This window comes from Corythoichthys intestinalis, chromosome 22, assembly GCF_030265065.1.
Source record: "Corythoichthys intestinalis isolate RoL2023-P3 chromosome 22, ASM3026506v1, whole genome shotgun sequence".
Taxonomy (NCBI): domain Eukaryota; kingdom Metazoa; phylum Chordata; class Actinopteri; order Syngnathiformes; family Syngnathidae; genus Corythoichthys; species Corythoichthys intestinalis.
Genome location: NC_080416.1, coordinates 32,002,370 through 32,020,806, shown reverse-complemented (window position 1 = coordinate 32,020,806; position 18,437 = coordinate 32,002,370). Strand labels below are relative to the sequence as shown.

The following is an 18,437-nucleotide window of genomic DNA, read 5'->3' as shown; positions in this document are numbered from 1 at the left end:
TATGATTACTTGCGATGTGGTGGAGGTAATAACACACTAGCTCTAAAGTTTCACCTTGCCACATGTGAAATGTCCCACCCGACTGAGTCAGAACCACAGCGATTTGGCCACTACGTTACATACCTACTCCTGCAACTTTAGCAGGAGCACATTTGTTGACACATCTGCTTCCCTGGCTTAATATTTTTTTTAATATTGGTTCATTGCCATGAAGTCGGCAGCAAGCGTGTGAAGCCCAGCCAGCAGCAAGTAAGGGTTCAATATTGAGTCGTGGGGGGCGTTGAGTAAGCAGAAAACACTTATAGGGTTGAGATGTTTTGCTCCTGGATGACCTTAGCCTTGTTTTTCAAATGGGTGATTCCCATGAAGCTAACATAAAATGTCTTTGAAGATTTTAGGGATATAGTCATAAAAACCTGAAAATTTCTTACCAAAATGTTTTTTAAACTTATTTTAGAATCGTAAATTCATTGCTGTAATGTGTCCATGAAAGGCTTGGATGTTTTCACCCCAATACAATTATAAATATGAATTTCACAAAAAATATGTACATTTTTTTAAATTATATAATTTAGCAGATTATGATAAGATATAATGGTTTCCTACTTTGTATGAATAAATCTAATGAATAAATAAATGTCTAAGCATGCTGCTTTCATTACTGTTGCACTGTGTTCATGGACCCATCAAAATCATTTTTTTTAAATAAAATTATTTTGACCCATAATGCACCACAACGAATGCAAGACAAAAGAAGGCCACAAGGTAATGTTGTTTGGCCTTTTTTTTTATATTGTTAAAACTTGGCTTATGTTTACATATGCCAACTTCCCCACCATAGGTGATCATTACCGTAATGTGTAATCTTATGTTGTTAGACATCAATCAATGTACGGAGCTCCTAAAGGGACAGCGACAGAAATAGAATAAATTGAAGCAATCTGGTGCGCACCAGATTGCTTCAATCTGGTAAACATTAGCCTTATATAGCATTTAAGCTAGCAGGCTATTGCTACGCATTTTAGCCAACTGTTGCAATTGGCTAACTTGCATAGCAAATGTCCGCTAGCTTAAATGCTATATAATGCTAATGTTTACTACAATTGGCTAACTTGCATGGCAAAAGTCCGCTTTCTTAAATGCTATATAATCAGAGGTGGGTAGTAACGTGTTACATGTACTCCGTTACATTTACTTGAGTAACCTTTTGAGAAAAGTGTACTTCTAAGAGTAGCTTTACTAAGTTATACTTTTTACTTAAGTAGATTTGTGAAGAAAAAAACGCTACTCTTACTCCGCTACTTTGGGTTACACAAGAGTCGTTACATTTTTCCTTTTTATTCTACATATTAGATTTATTATTTGTTTGGCAAGCGATGGCAAGAGTAGAGACGTACCTGGGGTATTACCAGGGTAGCTCTACCAATTTCACCAATGAGACGTCGCAACATTAATCACATGACTCCATTATACCAATCAGACGCAAGCTTGCCGTTCTATCTTCACGCCAGCCTGTTCAATCATGTGGTGTTTTTAAAGCACCGTGAAAAATAAACTATTTGGTATAGAGCGCTGCCCTCAACATGACTCGAAAGCACTGATTTTAACCTCTCTCCCAGTTTTTATTTGGCACCGATTCACCACGGAAAACCGGAGATATGATCCTTTTAATTTCAAAATAGCAATTATGAATGAACTCTTCACTATTCCAAATAGGAACTTTTTTTATATATATATATTTTTTTTTATTAATGCTTCATTTATGATATTTTTTTTCTCTCGGGAATTCACTGATTTTTTTTTTTTTTGGTACTTCTGTGGCTTAATGTGGTTATGTAATGGGTTATTGCACAGTACCATTATGACAACTGTTCATATAGATAGGTTTGTGCTCAGAAAAAAAAAATCCATTGTTTAAAAAAAGATATAAGCAGTTACTCACAATGTTACTCATTACTTGAGTATTCTTTTCACAAAATACTTTTTTACATGTACTTGAGTACATTTTTGGGACGACGACTTTACTTGAGTACTATTGTTTTGAAGTAACGCTACTCTTTTTTTTTGGCTACTCAACCCACCTCTGCCCATAATGCACCACAAAGAAGGCAAGACAAAAGATGGCCACAAGGCAGTATTTTTTATTTTTTTTAATTGTTAAATGTTAGTTATGTTTACGTATGCCTACTTCCCCACCATAGGTGATCATTACCGTAATGTACCGTATTGTTGCATTGTTGCAATTGGCTAACTTGTGTATATATATATATATATATATATATATATATATTATATACAAGTCCGTTAGCTTAAATGCTATATATTGCTAATGTTTACATTAATGTCATACCGCAAGCTACATGTTACTTTTTCTCATTAATATTAATGAGGTTAGCAATTGTTGGTAGGCAGGTCAACCTCCCGTTTGTTTCTAATCGTAAATGCTTACCTCTTCGTCCTATGTAGCACCATTGCCCCCAACAAAATGTTTACTGCATATGAAAGTGAATGGCTTCACTTTGCAGGCGTTAAACTGGTCTTTTGGACGTCCGCACAAATTGATCCATTGTTCACATTTTTACCTCTTGAGTTTTTGGCTTCAGGAAACATATGAAGAAAACATCCTTCATATGTCATAATGTCTAGTCAAGTTCCATAGCAGCAGTGTTTACTCGGCATGTTCTTTTTTCAAAAATTACCGGCAGAAAACAAGCAGTAATAACATGGTTTGTATGCGAGGGCATGTCTATGTTGACCCACTTCCGGGTTACGATGGCGACGTCACGGTCTAAAAATAGCATTCATGCAGTACAGTATTGGCTAACTTGCATAGCAAATGTCCGCTAGCGTATATGCTATAATATGCTAATTTTTACAACAATTGGCTAACCAGCATAGCAAAGTTCCGCAAGCTTAAATTCTATAAAATGCTAATGTTTACAACATTTGCCTAACTTGCATAGCAAAAGTCCGCTAGCTTAAATGCTGTATAATAATAATGTTTACCACATAATTTTTTTCTAGTGCGCACTAGAAAAAACCTTGTGCGCACCAGATGGCTTAAATTTATTTTATTTTTGTAGATGTCCCTTTAGGGGCTCTCTATCAGTTAGATATTTTACTGTAAATAAAATTTTAGGGAGCTCAAACCGTTGATGGGGGGAAAAAATAACGCATTAGAAATTAGTCATCGTAGCATTCTGCTACTATAGCTAGCTCTGGTAAATATCCTTCCTTACCATATATCACAGCTTTCATGAGAATCACCCACATGATGGTTCAATATTGAGTCATGGGGGGTATTGAGTGGGTAGAAAACACTCGAGAAGTTTTGCTTCTGAACGACATCAGCCTCGTTTTCCAACTACCCAGAGTGCACGTAGGGTCATGTGAATAAGTGTGAGCATGATGGACCTACAAGAGGGAGTTTCTGACCCCAAAGTTATACATTTGCTTTAGGGTCTTCAGCTTGTTCATCGACAATGTCTGTAGACTACATTCTTGGGGGAGGTCACATGGTCTCTTCCCCTCTGACCTTGCTCCCCTGACCTCACAAGAGCGAGGGAAAGACTCATTTTATAGGTTATTGGAGCATCTCGGCCCTAAAGACCAGTCCAGAACAGTCAGACAATTGAAACCTTCATGTTCGAGCAGATAGTGGCAGCAAGTCTAAACTTGCTGGTGGGGGGGAGGGACAAAAAAAAGTTACAAGTGATTCATCTTGTTGAGAAACAAGACATGAAGGGACTTGTTTGAGGACAGCCGATAAACTCCATTTCACTATCCAATCTTCCCTCCTCAGACAGACAGGAAATACAGGAAGTGAATGTCTCTGATTTGATAGTTAAAAAAAAAAAAGGAAAAAAAACAATGACTCGTAGCACCACGGGACACCTGCTTTATTTGCGCAATGAGTCACTTTTTTTTGGCCTCGTCTTCAAAGAAGTGGTTGGAAAGGAGAAAGCGTTTTGAAAAATGTGTAACAGAAAATGAGAAGCAGTAGTTTAATCCTACATTTATACATTTTTAAAACGTTAATAATATTGATAAAATGAATAAAAACAAATTCACTGTGGTCACAGCCACCAAAACATTCTAAATTTCGTACTATTTAATCAATTCCCTGCCATTGACAATGGTAAATGATCAATGCAAAATGAATATTTGTTGACTTATACCAACTTTCATGTGTATTGGTTCCAGTGTTGGGAATAACGCCCTTATAAATAACGCCTATGCATAACGGTGTTATTTTTTTCAGTAACGGGGTAATCTAACTAATTATTTTTTCCACCGTTACAACGCCGTTACCGTTACTGACGGTCAAAAGTGGTGCGTTACTTACTTTGAATAAAATGAAGAAACTGCGAGCCGTAGCGAGTCTACTCGTCTCTGTTTATTTGTCATCCAAGACTTTGGCTGCGTTCAGGTTCATGGCAATGAAAATAGTAAACACACATAGCCTACCTTTACAAGAATAATGTGCAGGTCCTGCACCCATCCGCAGCAAAACTGTTCGTAGCTTTGTAGCGATTTGTAATTTTGGAATAGCTAAAGAGTTTAGTAACATACACCAAACAATAAATACAGCAGAATGTCTATTTCGCATAATTGTGGAAGCCCGTCGACATCTTTAATCCATTTGTCTTCGGCTTGCTCGTAAGGGTCAACATTGTTCACATCCTTAAGTTTGATTACATATCTGTTCTTCGCCTTAGTAACGAGTTTGTCTCTTTATCGAACTGGCAAGTTAAAGTTTAATGTCCCGCGAGCCACACCTGCTTCCAATATGGCTGCGTTGTTGTCAAATCTCACGTGATCCCCCATTCTGTGACATAAACGCTCGAGCCTAATAGCACACGTACTTCAGAGCCGGTTGTCTATATGTGAATTGTCTCGCCCTATGTTTGTTTATGTGTATTTGTTGGAACAGCGCGTGCGGTAAACACACAAACGCAAAACAGATGCAGAGGGATATGATGGCAGAGCATTCAGTGGAAAATTCGTCCTATACGAGGTGGAGATATAAACACTATTTCAAGTTGGTCGAAATTCAAGGAAAGAACGTGCATGTAAAGTGTAATTTATGTCCCGGGGCAAAGCTTTTGTCGGCATCTGTGGTAAGCAATTCAAATCTGTTTATTTTTGTTGCACTACAAATGTAGGATAAATTTGTTGCTGGTGAGGTGCAATAAATATTACGAGGTTCTATAACACAACTACCTGTCTGTTCTTCTTTATTCAGCTGACTCGAATACTGCTCAGAAAATGTCAAATTCTTTGAAATACGACAACTTCTTTTTAAAGTAACGGAAATAGTTACTTTCCCTGGTAACTAGTTACTTTTACTACAGAGTAATTCAGTGACTACCTTTTTGGAAGAAGTAGTGAGTAACTATAACTAATTACTTTTTTACTGATTGGTTCAGGTGATACGTTCGATTCAAACCTTTGTTTTCAAAAACTACGAGAGGAACATTTTGAAACTTCCAGAATTAATGTCTGGATATTATTAGCAAATTTAAATTAAAATATTTGCACATAACAGAAATTATATTAACGTACAAAATAAATACAGACTTGTTAATAATCTCTGAACTATCCAGGAATGCAAAAAATAAATATCTGTCTTAAGAACTCTCAAAATTGTCTAAATAAATTAAATATTATAAATAAATTAAAAAATTCGGGAATAACGATTATAAATAAAAATGGAGCCTTTCTTCAGGTAAAACATGACAGCTTTTGTCCACAAGCACAGCCAAACTCAACAAAAAAACAAAAACAAAAGAAAGGTCCTTTGGGTGTCTTTAAAAATTAAAATTGGGGACAAGGGGGCAAACCCCAGTCCACTACATTTCTCACAGTTTAATTATCTCTAAGCAGCTTGCTACTCGGGTATTGCGGGTTAGCAAATTCACACAGTTTAATGTTATGCTAACACTGATGCAGGTCGGACTTCCGGCAGCAAAACTAGTGGTGTGTTCCCAACCTCCACAACATTGACGTGTTTTTGCGTAGGCGGAGTTTGACTTTTGGGGCAGGAGGGGCACAACATGTTAATCAGGCCCGGATCTAGGTTTACCCACCAGAGTGGGCACTAAGAAAACTTGAGGGGGCACCCCCAATGCAGGCTTTTTTTTACCCTCTGCATTTCTCCAGGCTTGGGACCGGCGCCAGTAGTACACTGGCTTGTGTCCCGTTGAGGCTGCATTAATTTTTGGGGGGGTGTTTTTTGTTTGTTTGTTTTTTTTCATTCATCTATCTACTTATTCTCGCTGTCGGCGTGATGTCACGATGACGTCATCTCGCATAGCATTGTGTCGCCATTTTGAGATGGGGGCACACACAGGTAAACATCCGTAGACAAACGTCTGAAATTCATATATTTCAGCTGTGTTTTGCGTCTTTTTTTCATTAAAAACGTCTTAAACATGACTTATTATCATGAGTCACTGCCGACAGACGCGAGGAGGCGATACAACTTAAAATTAACGTGTATTGGCCTGCAAATCTGCTCATACAAAGTCGCAGCTGATAGCTGGATAAACAATCCAAAGGAATTGCCTGCAGTGGAGTTCGGTAACATCTACAACTACCTCATAAAGTCACCCTGTAAGTTGACCTTTACCAATTACATGGAATATGTACTGTGAGGAACTAAGAAAACTGGTAGTATATACGGAGTGATCATTTCTGCCGTAACCGGTAATTCGCCTCCAAGCGTTATTTAGCTGTGAACACGTCACGGCAAAATAACCAATTCCCACCAGGCCAATAATATACCGATTGACCGATCAGAGCAGTTCATGGCAAAAGAAAAATAACGCTTTGCAAGTTGTCAGTTACGGTAATAATAAAAATGCTTAGTCTATTGAATCCTAGCAGCTAATTGGGGCAAGAAAAATCGATTAAAGTTTACTCACCAGTAATAAAATGTCGGCTGCAAATGTAATTGTGCCTGGATTTAGGTTCCCACTGGCGAGAATGGTCCACGGAACAGTCTTCTTTTACTGTTCCTCGATTGATTGCTTTCAGCCATTTGCTTGTCCTTTTTTTCTCACGAGGAAGAATGAAGAACTTCAAATGCGGCTCTAAACTCTTCCTTGTGTTACAACCCGCAACATGGCAACTTTTAGTCATTCCGACGGGGAAAAAAAAGACCGCAAATAAGACAAAAGTTCAACGCGTTTGTACTACAATGCGCGACAGAGCAACTGCTTGTGACTTGTGTTTTTGCCCCCATATCAATATGGCGACGCGTTGTTGTGGCTGGTGACGTCATTAATGGCCAGATGTCTGACTGCGAGAATGTATCTGGAAGAGAGAGAGGAAGCGTGCGGATAACAAACGAGGTTGGAAAAACAGCTTGTTTTGGTGATTACTTGTTCGGCGTGGTTGCGGCCAACAGTAACCGTTAATCCTGCAATAAAAAAGTAGGTGAGACCAACTCTCCGTGCGTTCTCTATATCCAGTGCGACGCTAAATAGAGACTGTGCCGTCATGATAGTCGTGGCTATGAACACCTTTCTCGTATCAACGACTCTACAGACGTGGCTATGTCTAAGCAGGTTTATTAATACTCAAAAGGGTGAAACTAAAGAAAACAGACAAAACAACACAATCAAATTATGCACAATATATGAAATTGCATATGTACTGCCCTATCTGTAGCAAACTGCATATGAAAATATGAATAAACAATTAGCAGAGCCCCCGAGACGCCATTTTGCCGACCCTCTAACTCTTGGGTAATTAACATATCACAAGTTTCATGCTAAGTGAATCTCACTTTTTTTGCACTGAAGTACACACAATTCACATATTTACGTTTTTAAACACATTTAAACAATACATACCGGCGATGCAACCTTAAATTCAAGGCAAAGTGGTCACAGAGACGGTGCGAACTGACTGCGGCCGTCTTCGTGTGATTCCCTACTGAACAACTACTGAACATCCGTGTGACAGTTTCTTTCAAATAAAGTGCACATGGGATGCAGTAAATTAAGGCGTCCACTAGATGATGCTAATAAGACGTAAAAGCAATAAAACTCAGGTATTCAATCACAAAACCCATCAATCTTTTATGCATAACAGAACACCGACATTTTGATTGGGTGGGCACGACTCACGTCTGGGTGGGCCGTGCCCACCCCGGCCCCCCCATAGATCCGGCCCCGATGTTAATGACCCCAAAACAGTCAAATTAACTTACATGAATATTTATAATAATAAGTTGAAAATTAACGTTTTTTGTTTTCCATCATTTTTGAGGGGAACTCTAAATCAGGCTGCTTAGGACAGCTATAATTTTCGCCAAGATCGTCATCCATTGAATATGGTACGCCCGCCGGTGGTGGCTGTGTTGTACAATTTGCGTCTTTAGTGGGGCAAATTGAAACTTTGCTCACCATTTTGGCGGTGCTCTGTGGCGTTTCATGGTCCACATTTTTAATCCTTGGTTCTTGCTCAGTAGTTGTTGTTGCTTTTGAAAGCTTAGTTTTGAAAAAATTACATATATGGCAGAAAACGTTGAGGTGACTTGAAGTTCCGCTCTGAGACCCCCAATTTGGCCAACTTTCAACATTGTCCGATATGTATGTGTGATACATCATCGGAAAGCTTAAAATCCCAATTTTCTGGGGGAAGAAAAATTTTGAACAGGAGTGCATTTTTTTAATATATTTAATCAGAGAAACCCTATCTGGAGGTGAGAGCATGAAAGAGCAGAATTAGAGAGGCCATGACTTTAACGAGATATTATCGCGTACTTACCTTGTTTCGATCCAAAAATTCCATGTAGCATGTATCACTGAGTGTCAAGAAACAGCTGTGAATGGCCACAGCCGGATTTTGGGGGGATTTTATGGGTGAAACATGGTAATATAACAAGGGTCGCAATGCAGAAATCTCAGACATCAAGGAGTGGTTGAGATTTTCTTTTTCATATATTTACCATTTTAAATGTTTTTTTTTCCCGATTTTTCTTTGTTTGGATCGATTATTTATCATCTAACATATCGGAGAAAATGCGACAGTACCAAAACAATACAATTAAGCGATAGTTATGAGGTAGATAACCGTGACTTTTTTACGGACACCATTTTTTTCATTGTGACGTCATTTGTTTAAACGTTTAAAATATGCGAGTGAATAAGTCGTTTTTTTTTTGTTTTTTTTTTTTTTTTTATGAAATATTAGATATCAGTTAATGATTCTAAGCTAAGAATAACACATTTTGAATAACTAATTAATTACCTTCGTTTTATGGCTTGGTTGAAACAAAAGTGGTTGCGCGACGTCTGTAAATGGGGGTTTCCAGGGTAAAACGGACAAATTGAAAATTGTTCGGGGGCTTAATGCGCCATGAATCTGCTATGGCAGCATATTGTTCTATCAAACACAACAGTTCTTTTGGCTTAAAATACAGCAGTTTATTTTAAAGAGCTGTGCAAGAGCAGAAACTGCTTTTTCAGCCTTGTCTGTGTTTTCCGCATATCCATCTTGGCTCTTCAGTCCTCAGGTGGTTTTGGCTAACCAAAGCAAATGACCGTCTAAGGTGCTAGTCACTTGCCTGGCACAGCCAGACTGTTCTCCCTGTATTTTTCAAACACTGAGAGAAAAGTCTGGGAACCAGCCCATTAACGGCCTCTCGAGCAGGTACAAAATCAATCGACAAATCAGATTCGTTTATTTGCGTGACGTGTTCTTAACGAGCAACGTCACTCTTGCGCGTCGGAAGTCGTCTCCTCAACAATACCGATGGTGAACAGGAGAGCCGAGAATATGTTCCAATCCACGGTAAAATCAGTTTTAAATTACCAAAAACACATCGACAAGAGTCATTGACAACAGTCTGTCTCGCGCTAGCCATGTTGAATAAACTCCGCTCTCCTCGTATGTTTACTTCCGCGCGCAAGTCCCTCGTCCTGCCCTCGTCGTTTTACTAACGTCACGTCTGCCCGTCGCTGATTGGTCCACTCCGCTGTCTGTTTGCTGTGGCTTGCTCCGCCCTGGAAATTGTATCCGCTGAATGGTGGCCGGACTCAATAGCTGGAACAGCGGTGAGTCTGGTGTACCAGGTAAGCTAGTCACATGATCTGTTCGAGAAATAATTTTGACCCATTATAATTCTTTTTTTTTTGTTCATTTCATTCATTTTTGTTGGTTTTATTGCTTTACAACTTTTATAGACAACATTTTACCAGAAAAGTCTTAATTTTAAAATCATATTTAGGAAATTCAATTACATACAACGACACTTCTAGGCCACCGTGGGGGGCCGTGCCCACCCTGTTGCTGGCGGGGGGAAAAAAACTTTATGTCCCTCGTCTTCGAAAGGGGTGAGGAGTTAGCATGTTGTATTTCTTTCAGGGCTATGAGTGCGTGTGTCTGTGTGGAGGGAAGGGGTCAAGTCATCAGCCAATCAAACGTGCGTTGGGGGGGGGGGGGTTTACTGGCACATTCAGCAAGTGAAGAGGGGTCAATGTAATTCTGAACATAATGAAAATGATTCACTTAATAATGGTAGTCAATTCTATCCTTACAACATATAGGAAGACAATCTAAATTACCTATATAACTTAAGTAAATATATAATGCAAAAAGGTTGCTTAAAAGTTGGTGGGGACAACTTGAGCATCCTGAAAAGTTGGTAGGGTATGTCCCTACTGTTCCTATGCAAACCTACGCCCTTGGTTGTTCTATATGACTCCTTGTGTCTGTAAATATGAATCGTTGTTCTGTAAATGTGTGATGTGATACGACCCCAGAAAGAGTAGCTGAAGCGGTGTGTTGCTTCTGCTAACGGGGATCTTAAATATAAACATAAACAACAGCAGACATCCAATTCATTTAAACTGGGAGGACTGTCTGTCAATGCCCACCTTTCAGCGATATTGACAGCACTGGTCATCCAATCCATTTTGACTCTGTTCAAATGAACTGGATGTCTAGCGCAGTCAATGGCAGCCAATGAGTACTCTAGAAGAATTCTCTTTGTATCATAATGTTGGTATTAAGAAGGCTACATCGTGATAAAGACATTGTTGCATTCGCTGGATAAGGCCTTAGTCATCCCAGAGTTGTCTTTGTGGTATCTGGAAAAGGAGGGCCACTTGATGTACTGCGTGTACGGGAAGGCCTCTGCACACTCAGCGATTCCTCTACGTACACATCCTCTCCTTAGTAAGAAAGTGTGAATGCAATCGAGATGTCGCTTGTCGCTAAAAACACTCCTGTATATTGAAGTTTTGAAGTTCTTGCCTCTGTAATGTGAGCTGGTGCAATCTTTAAAATTAATTTTGCAGGACTCTCAAAGGAAACTTTCCAGGAAGTATGTCAGTGTTGTTTTTGGCAGCCCTTTTGAGTTAGTCTTAGTCTTTTGGACGAAATACTTATTGGTCTTAGTCATATTTTTGTCATTTCAGAAATGTGTTATTCTTCGTCCAGTTTTTGTCAATGAATACTCAGTTTTTTCGTCTTTAAAAAATTCAGATTTTAGTCCAAAATTTTTTTTAAATGAACGAAGGTTTCAAACCATTTAGAATGAACATTGAGAGACGAGCACATATTCTAGGGTCAGATGTAACAGAGTGGACACTAACAGAGGGAAAATTTTGTGCTAAAGTTAGCCCTCAGCCTAGCTTTGCTAGCATAATAGCTAACATGACTTTGGATACTTCATGAGAAATCATTTTATTCATAAACCTTTTGAAATGATTTGATTCAAATAATTTATAAGATATATAAAGCTATAGCAGAGTGGACACGTTATGATCAACCACACTGAACGTACTTGATAAAACTGCGAGATCTGATTTTTAAAGGTCAAAAATAAGGTTGGACATCGTTTGAATTTGTATATGTACTTTGTATATGTTATATGTACTTTCAATTAACTTTGCTCGGATTTTCTCACAGGACTATTATTAACTTGTCTTTGAACTTGAATATGATGAAGTTTCTTTCCACAGGAGTGCACTTTCACAAAGATGTTTATTTTTCAATAGCTCATGGAGAAAGCATTTACACATACAGTAGTATAAAAAAGTATCTGAACTTTTTGGAATTTCTGACCTTTCTGCATAAAATCACCATCAAATGTGATTTGATCTTTGTCAAAATCACACAGATGAAAAAACAGTGTCTGCTTTAACTAAACCAGCCAAACATTAATAGGTTTTCATATTTTAATGAGGATAGTATACAAATAAATAAATAAGTAAGTGAACCATCACATTTAATATTTTGTGCCTCCTCCCCCCTTTGGCAGCAACAACTTCAACCAGACGCTTCCTGTAGCTGCAGATCAGTCTGGCACTTCGATCAGGACGCATCTTGGCCCATTCTTCTCTACAAAACTGCTGTAGTTCAGTGAGATTGCTGGGAATTCTGGCATGTATCACTGTCTTTAGGTCATGCCACAGACTCTCAATGGGGTTTAAGTCAGGACTTTGACTTCGCCACTCCAGAACGTGTATTTTGTTCTTCTGAAACCATTCTGAAGTTGATTTACTTCTGTGTTTTGGATCATTGTCCTGTTGCAGCATCCATCCTCTTTTTAGCTTCAACTGTCTGACAGACAGCCTCGGGATGTCCTGCAAAACATCCTGATAAACATTTGAATTCATTCTTCCATTAATGATTGCGAGTTGTCCAGGCCCTGAGGCAGCAAAACAGCCCCAAATCATGATGCTCCCTCCACCATGCTTCACGGTGCAGATGAGGTGTTGATGTTGGTGAGCTGTACCATTTTTCCTCCACACATGACATTGTGTGTTACTCCCAAACAATTCAACTTTGGTTTCATCAGTCCGCAAAATATTTTGCCAAAATGTCTGTGGAGTGTCCAAGTGGGTTTTTGCAAACATTAAACGAGCAACAATGTTTTTTTTAGACAGCAGTGGCATCCCCCAAGGAGTCGGCCCATGATAAACATTCTTGACCATTGTTTTATATATAGTCGATGTGTGCACAGAGATATTGGACTGTGCCAGTGATTTCTGTAAGTCTTTAGCAGACATTCCAGGGTTCTTTTTTACCTCTCAGAGTATTCTGTGCTAAACTCTTGGCGACATCTTTGGTGGACGGCCACTCCTTGGGAGAGAAGCAACAGTGCCAAACTCTCTCCATTTTTAGACAACTTCTCTGACTGTCGATTGATGAACATACATCCAGACTTTTTTTTTTTTTTTTTTTTTTATCCTTTTCCAGCTTTATACAAATCAACAATCCTTGATCGCAGGTCTTCAGACGGTTCTTTTGAGCTAGCCGTGAGGCACATCAGACAATGCTTCTCATCAGGACAATTCTTACCAGCTGTGTGTTTTATAGTGGGCAGGGCACCTTTAACCCACTCATCAGTGATTGGGCTCACACCTGACTTAAATTGTTTGGTAAAAATTGTTTTCAATTGCTCTTTAAGTCTCCTTAGGCAGAGGGTTCACTTACGTATTTTCCCCCTCTCTGTCATTGCTTGCATGCTGTCTTCATAAGAATACAAAAACCTATATATTTTTGTCTGATTTTAGTCAAAGCACACACTGTTTTTACATCTGTGTGATTTTGACAAAGATTAGATCACATTTGATGGCGATTTTATGCAGAAATGTGAGAAATTCCAAAAGATCCAGATACTTTTTCATACTACTGTATTATTTTGCCTATGTTTTAGAGTGTCCTATGCTGCAAGCATTTATTGTATAGCACCGTTTGTTTTAGGTGCTATTTCTACAAGTTAGTTAAGGGCTGACATCGTCTAGGTGTCAGGCAGGGAGTGTTCTATCCCTTGATCTTAAGTTGACTACTTTAAAATTGGATTTCTTTCCAAACTGATATATTGTTCAATTCATCCATCGACAAGATGTTGATATTGTAACTTCGGACTCTACAGTTTTTCTTTGGTTTTGATATGTCTGCTTGGCTTCCCCTAGTGGTGACTTACTGGAAGCAGCATGCAAAAAGAATATTACTTTAGTTGGAAAAGAATCCTTACAGACGATGCACAATTTTGGGAACCCTTGATAAAACAAAATCTGTAAGTTTTCACGTTTTAACTGAGAGTCTGATATCATTTCGGTGTGTTTATTCTGTTACTTTGTTGCCATTTATGTGAAGCGAAGCAACACGTTTTTGTGCTAAGCTAAATTAGCCACCTTGTATGATTTGCTCATAAATGAGCTAGTCTTCATGTGGCTTCTTCTTCGTGGTGTTTGGCAGCTATTTTTGCCGGTCGGCGGTCAGGGCAGCGAAACTTGAAATTAAAATTTTAAAAATTAGAACGGTTCCGGGAGAACCGGAGTGTTCGTCCCGGATCCCATCAATGCTTGATGCCCAACCCTCTTTAAAAGTAAAGTTGCTTACCACAGTTGAGCTTCTCGTTGTCGTCTCGTCAAACAAAAACTGGCATTCGTTTCGTTATGTTTTGGTTTCCCAAGACATATTTATAGCTCGTCATTTTCATGAAAAAAATTGTTCATCGATGAAATATTTTCGTCTCCGTTGACGAAAAAAACAATGGAGTATATCGGTCGAAGGAGGAAGTGTGATTTTGAGGTCTAGTTCCTTCTCTTAGTAACATGTTTTATTTTGTCTTTGCAGAAGAGATGGACTACGCTAACTTTGGCAACAACACCATCACCCGCAAAAAGAAGACAGTGGTGGCCCTGCGCAACATCGACATCAACCGTAAGAGGGCGAACATCCGCATCGGCATGCCGCAGGACTTCCGACCCGTGTCCTCTATTATCGACGTGGACATCCTGCCGGAATCCCACCGTCGCGTTCGGCTGTACCGTCACGGCTCGGATAAACCTTTGGGATTTTACATCCGTGACGGAACCAGCGTCCGCGTCACACCGCAGGGTTTGGAGAAGGTCCCGGGGATCTTCATATCCCGGCTGGTTCCCGGCGGGCTGGCGGAAAGCACGGGTCTGCTGGCGGTTAACGACGAGGTGCTGGAGGTTAATGGCATTGAAGTGAGCTGGAAGTCGCTGGACCAGGTCACCGACATGATGATCGCAAACAGCCACAACCTGATTGTGACCGTCAAGCCCGTCAACCAGCGCAATAACGTGGTGCGCGCCAGCCGCATCTCCGGAGGTTCGGGACGGTCGTCGGACAGCGGCGGGTCCGCCGGGTACCCCGCCCCGGGAGGGACGGCGCCCTCCGGAGCACGTGGCTACCCGGACGACCTGGAGAGCGACGATGAGACCGACGTCGTCATTGAGAAGAGCTTGAAGCGCCCATCCCAGAGGTCCGACGCTTCACGCTTACAGCAGCAGCAGGCACAGAGCGCCGCAGCCGCTTCCGGTCCCGCGCCGCCCAGCCCTCCATCACGCCCCCCTTCGGTCGTCTCCACAGCTTCCTTTCACTCCCAGACCAGCCTCAACGGGGGGTCGCACCACCACCACCAGCAGCAGCAACACAGCAGCCTGAGCTACCAGCTCCTCAGAGACCTGAACCTCCAGCACAGTCAACCCGGTCACCACGGCAGCAACCCGGCCCTCCGTCACAGCAACGGGAGCCTTCACAAAATCCTCAGCTCCTTGAAAACTGACCCGCGGCACAGCCTGGCCCTGCCCAGGGGTGGGGTGGAAGAGGACGGCACCGTCATCACGCTATAATACCCGCTAATATCCCGCTGGCTCAAAATGAGACTCACCATGATCAAGAAATGACTGTAATAACAGGACGTTGCACGCCAAGGATCAAGGAAATCATACTGTCTATCCACCTTGGATTTTTAAAAAAATGTTTCTCGTCTCGCGTCAAACAACTTTTGTATGTAATATGCGTCGGAACAAAGGTGTTCTTTTTTTAAAAACGGAGTGGCCACTTTTATCTTTTCATTCTTAATACTGGGACCAAACTTGGGTTTGCTTGTTGACAACTTTTTGAAAGAGTAAATCTATATTTCTCGTATTCTTGAATGCATGGAGTATGCTTTTTAATTGTCCTTTTTGATGATTGTGATGAAATCCTGTATCTGTTTCAATAAATTATTCATTTTCATATGACGTATTGCCAGTGTTGTTAATAACGCGTTACAGTATAACAATAAACTTCATAATGTATTTGACAGCAGCATCATACAACTGTCATAAGACCAAATGAACCACCATGAAGCTTTGAACTAGAGCTGAAACGAATACTCGAGCAACTCGAGTTTAAAAACTGATCCGAGTAATTTTATTCACCTCGAGTAATCGTTTATTTTGACAGCTCTAAGCATCACGTTTTGCTCGGACTACTTTTAATGCGGGACAACTCGTCGATGTCACGTGTGTAGAGGAAGCAAAAAAAAAAACTTACTGCAGCCGACAGCCGCTACAAACGACGCCGACGTTGCTAAATACTAGCCCGCACGATGCTACATTGATAGCAGGTAGCGTCTGATGAGTCTCATAGAAATCACATGTATCAGGGTACCCGCGGGTTATTAAAAGTATTAAAAAAGCACTGAATTTAGTTTTCCATTATTAAAGGTATTAAAAGTATTAAATTAGCTGTCTGAAGTCTGGAATTTTTTAACCGTGGTTTTAATTTTCAAGAACATCTCAGTGCAACCTAAATTATATCCGTAACGGTTTTTTTTTTTTTTTTTTTTTTAATCCATAACGAAGATGACGCGTAGAATTTTTCCGATGCACTGCACCTCGTGCGCACGCGCCGTTAGCATCATTAACATCAACATCATAACAGCAGGCAATTGCACAGTACCAGGCCCGGAGTGGCCAATCGGGAGAACCGGGACAGTTCCCGGTGGGCCGGCCTGACGTTTGGGCCGGTCGTAATACACATTTTTAACGAAGCTTTCAGTTAAACTTTTTACTAATTGCATCACGCAACCCCGCTTTGCGCGATAAGTTGTGGCCCTTCTAGCATTCCGTAGTGTGGGAACCTGTTGCGGGGTATCGAATTTCATTCTCCAATGCCGCCAGCTCTGCCTCTGGGAAAGAGTATCATGATATTATCCTGTTGACTTGATTCTGGAAAAACTTAATTTTGGGTTTTAATGGCCGAAATGGGGCCCGTTGAAGCAGCATGACGAGCGTGAACCCGTCTGGCTGTTTGCGCGACCCATTATCGTTGTTTTTGAGCATGTTTAGGGCATGTTTACATTTACGGTTTATCGCAAAGTACAGCGATAAACCCTAAATGAACATGCAGACTGAAATAATTTTAAGGAGAGCACCACTAAAACTTCCACCATGGAGGCTCCAGGCACTATTTTTGGGCACAAAGACGGAGTATTGGGGTGAAATCCACGTTCTCAGGCAAAACATAAGTTGGGCATTTTAACCCAAAATATTGCACTCTGAGGTGGACTGATGAGCGTGCCGTGAGCTATCTTGAAATACACAGGTGTCTTAACTGTATAAGTGCATTGGGAGACAGCCGTTTTGGTGAGTTCAATTATTCTTTCAATCAATCATTCAATCTTTCACATTTAATTTATTGCGGTAATTTTATGTCATGAATAATAATAATAAAACACTCATAAGTAATGATATATTATTTTTTTATTTATTTAAACTATATACAGTACGCCCCCCAAATTTTGAATATCAAGTAAAAGTTGTTTTATTTTGGTAGATTAAACCAACAAAATTAAGTATGTCAATTTGCATGTACCACAAACCCCCAAAAAATTAATATGATGAAAAGCTTCAGTTTTGTACACGCTTGCCACATGTGTAATTCAAAACACCTGCAAAAGGTTCCTCATTCATTATAAAGTCAGTCTAATATACGATAAAATTATAGCTAGTACCCCAAAAATAAAATGGTAACTTCACACAGAACCTGCGCTTGAGCCCTTGATCTCAGAACTGTCAGTAGACATGCTCTTCCTCCGTGCCTCCCTTTTTACAAGTTATTTGGGGAAAATTCATATTTGATTAATCTTTACAAGTGTAAAGGAAAACTTTTCTTGTTTCTAATGAGGCTTAAATTTGATGAACTCCTGTGCTAATAGGTGTATTTAAAAATTGAAATATATAATTTATGCATTTTAAAAAATTGCAAGTTTACTATTGACATCATGCGATTAGTCGCGATTCTAAAAAACTAATCGCTTGACAGCACGATTATTATTACAATATTTTAATAAGGTAGGTCATGACATAAAGAGGGCCGGTCTGTGGCATAAAACGTTTTGTTTTAATTGTATCTTCAATAAATGTGCATTCTTTTGTCAAACACACTTAGTAATGGTGTTGATGTTCAGTGCTTTATTTTTTAAATATGATTAAATATTATCTAAATAATGGGTGCGAGAAAAGTATTAATTTCCAGTTGAAATGGCATTAAAAAAAGGTCTTAAAAGTCTTGAATTTAGATTTATCAATCCTGGGGGGACCCTGTGTATGTTGAACTAGATGCGAAATGACAGACTTAGCCGCGGCTGGGCAGCGTTAGTAAACAGCCGC

At 39.9% G+C, this 18,437-nt stretch overlaps 1 protein-coding gene across 1 annotated transcript in view; it reads left to right on the top strand.

The window, feature by feature from the left end:
• Positions 1 to 16,019, top strand: part of pard6gb (par-6 family cell polarity regulator gamma b) — a 79,875-nt gene extending 63,856 nt beyond the window's left edge. Inside the window, exon 4 of the mRNA XM_057827501.1 lies at positions 14,605 to 16,019. Coding sequence (XP_057683484.1) covers positions 14,605 to 15,629 — 1,025 coding nt within the window. The 3' untranslated portion in view covers positions 15,630 to 16,019. The remainder of the gene's footprint in view (positions 1 to 14,604) is intronic.
• Positions 16,020 to 18,437: the final 2,418 nt, after the last annotated feature.